The sequence below is a fragment of the Pygoscelis adeliae genome, unplaced genomic scaffold (genome assembly GCF_000699105.1).
Source record: "Pygoscelis adeliae isolate BGI_AS28 unplaced genomic scaffold, ASM69910v1 Scaffold145, whole genome shotgun sequence".
NCBI classification, from domain to species: Eukaryota; Metazoa; Chordata; class Aves; order Sphenisciformes; family Spheniscidae; genus Pygoscelis; species Pygoscelis adeliae.
This window is the reverse complement of record NW_008824866.1, coordinates 1337026-1338023: the sequence shown is the minus strand read 5'-3', so window position 1 is coordinate 1338023 and position 998 is coordinate 1337026. Positions and strand designations below refer to the sequence as shown.

The 998-nt window shown below is 42.1% G+C and overlaps 1 protein-coding gene across 1 annotated transcript in view; it reads left to right on the top strand.

Annotated features, from left to right (window-relative positions):
- The first annotated feature begins 337 nt into the window (after positions 1-337).
- Positions 338-998, top strand: part of SDC2 (syndecan 2) — a 17696-nt gene continuing 17035 nt past the window's right edge. The window contains exon 1 of the mRNA XM_009324443.1: positions 338-409. Coding sequence (XP_009322718.1) covers positions 338-409 — 72 coding nt within the window. The remainder of the gene's footprint in view (positions 410-998) is intronic.

The window sequence follows — 998 nt, the reverse complement described above, 5'->3', positions numbered from 1 at the left end:
GCCTTGTAACATAAAATCCTACTTCAAAATTACGTGTTTGTAGCAGGGTACACGTGGGCAGTGTAGGGATGTGCAGGCTGAAGGAGGTCAATGGGCACTGCCAGAGCCGGCAGATGCTCACCTCTGGGAACCAGTCACACAACGGGAAATGGAAGGTGGATACTCTTCTGGTTAGCACGTTTCTCTGGGAAAACCTAGTGCTTTGAGGTGTAAATCTGATTTCCAAGTTTTGTGCTTTATAGAGTGTTTTTGTCTAAAATCATGACTCTCATTCCTGGACAAAGTTAATGAGGTTTTAAGGGGATGGTTTCACCAGTGAAATAGCTTTCCTGGTGTGATGAGGGAAGGCAAAGAAATGGTGATCAATGATAGCAAGACGCCTGCTGGCTTCGGGGTCGGCAATGCTGAGGTCTGTTAGGACTAACTCCTTTTGGGCGGCAGATCATAGTTCCTTTTGCAGGAAGCCTAGGGGGAAATACAGCTTCTCCTTCACACAACTGCCTTTTCTCCTGCCTTCAATGGGAGTCTCTGCAACAGCCCTTGGGCTTTAGATGAATGCATTCAGGTAGTTAGCTTTCCAAAAATGGAGTGTATATGAAGAATACATCACTTTAGTGAACTCAGACTCACCAGCTGAACATGCTTTTATACAAGCACTAACAGAACATCATTAGCTGTTAATAGAAGAGGAAAATCTGTTTTCTTTCTCCTTCTTACATATAAGATCTCCACCTAATCAACAGCTGTAATGCTTGCAAATTTTAAGAGCCTTCTGGGTTAGATATTTGGGATATAACATCACTTTTAAAATATTAGTCTCTGGTTCTATGCATACTAAACGGGTTACATCTAAAAGACTTCCATCTGGGGAAAAAGGGAGGCAATGTACCATTAATAACCCAGCTGCAAACCTCAAATTCTCTGTCCTATACATATACCCAAAAAGGCAGAGAACAGAAATTTGAGTGCATCTGTAAGTAATAAAATGTTTCCTTCCA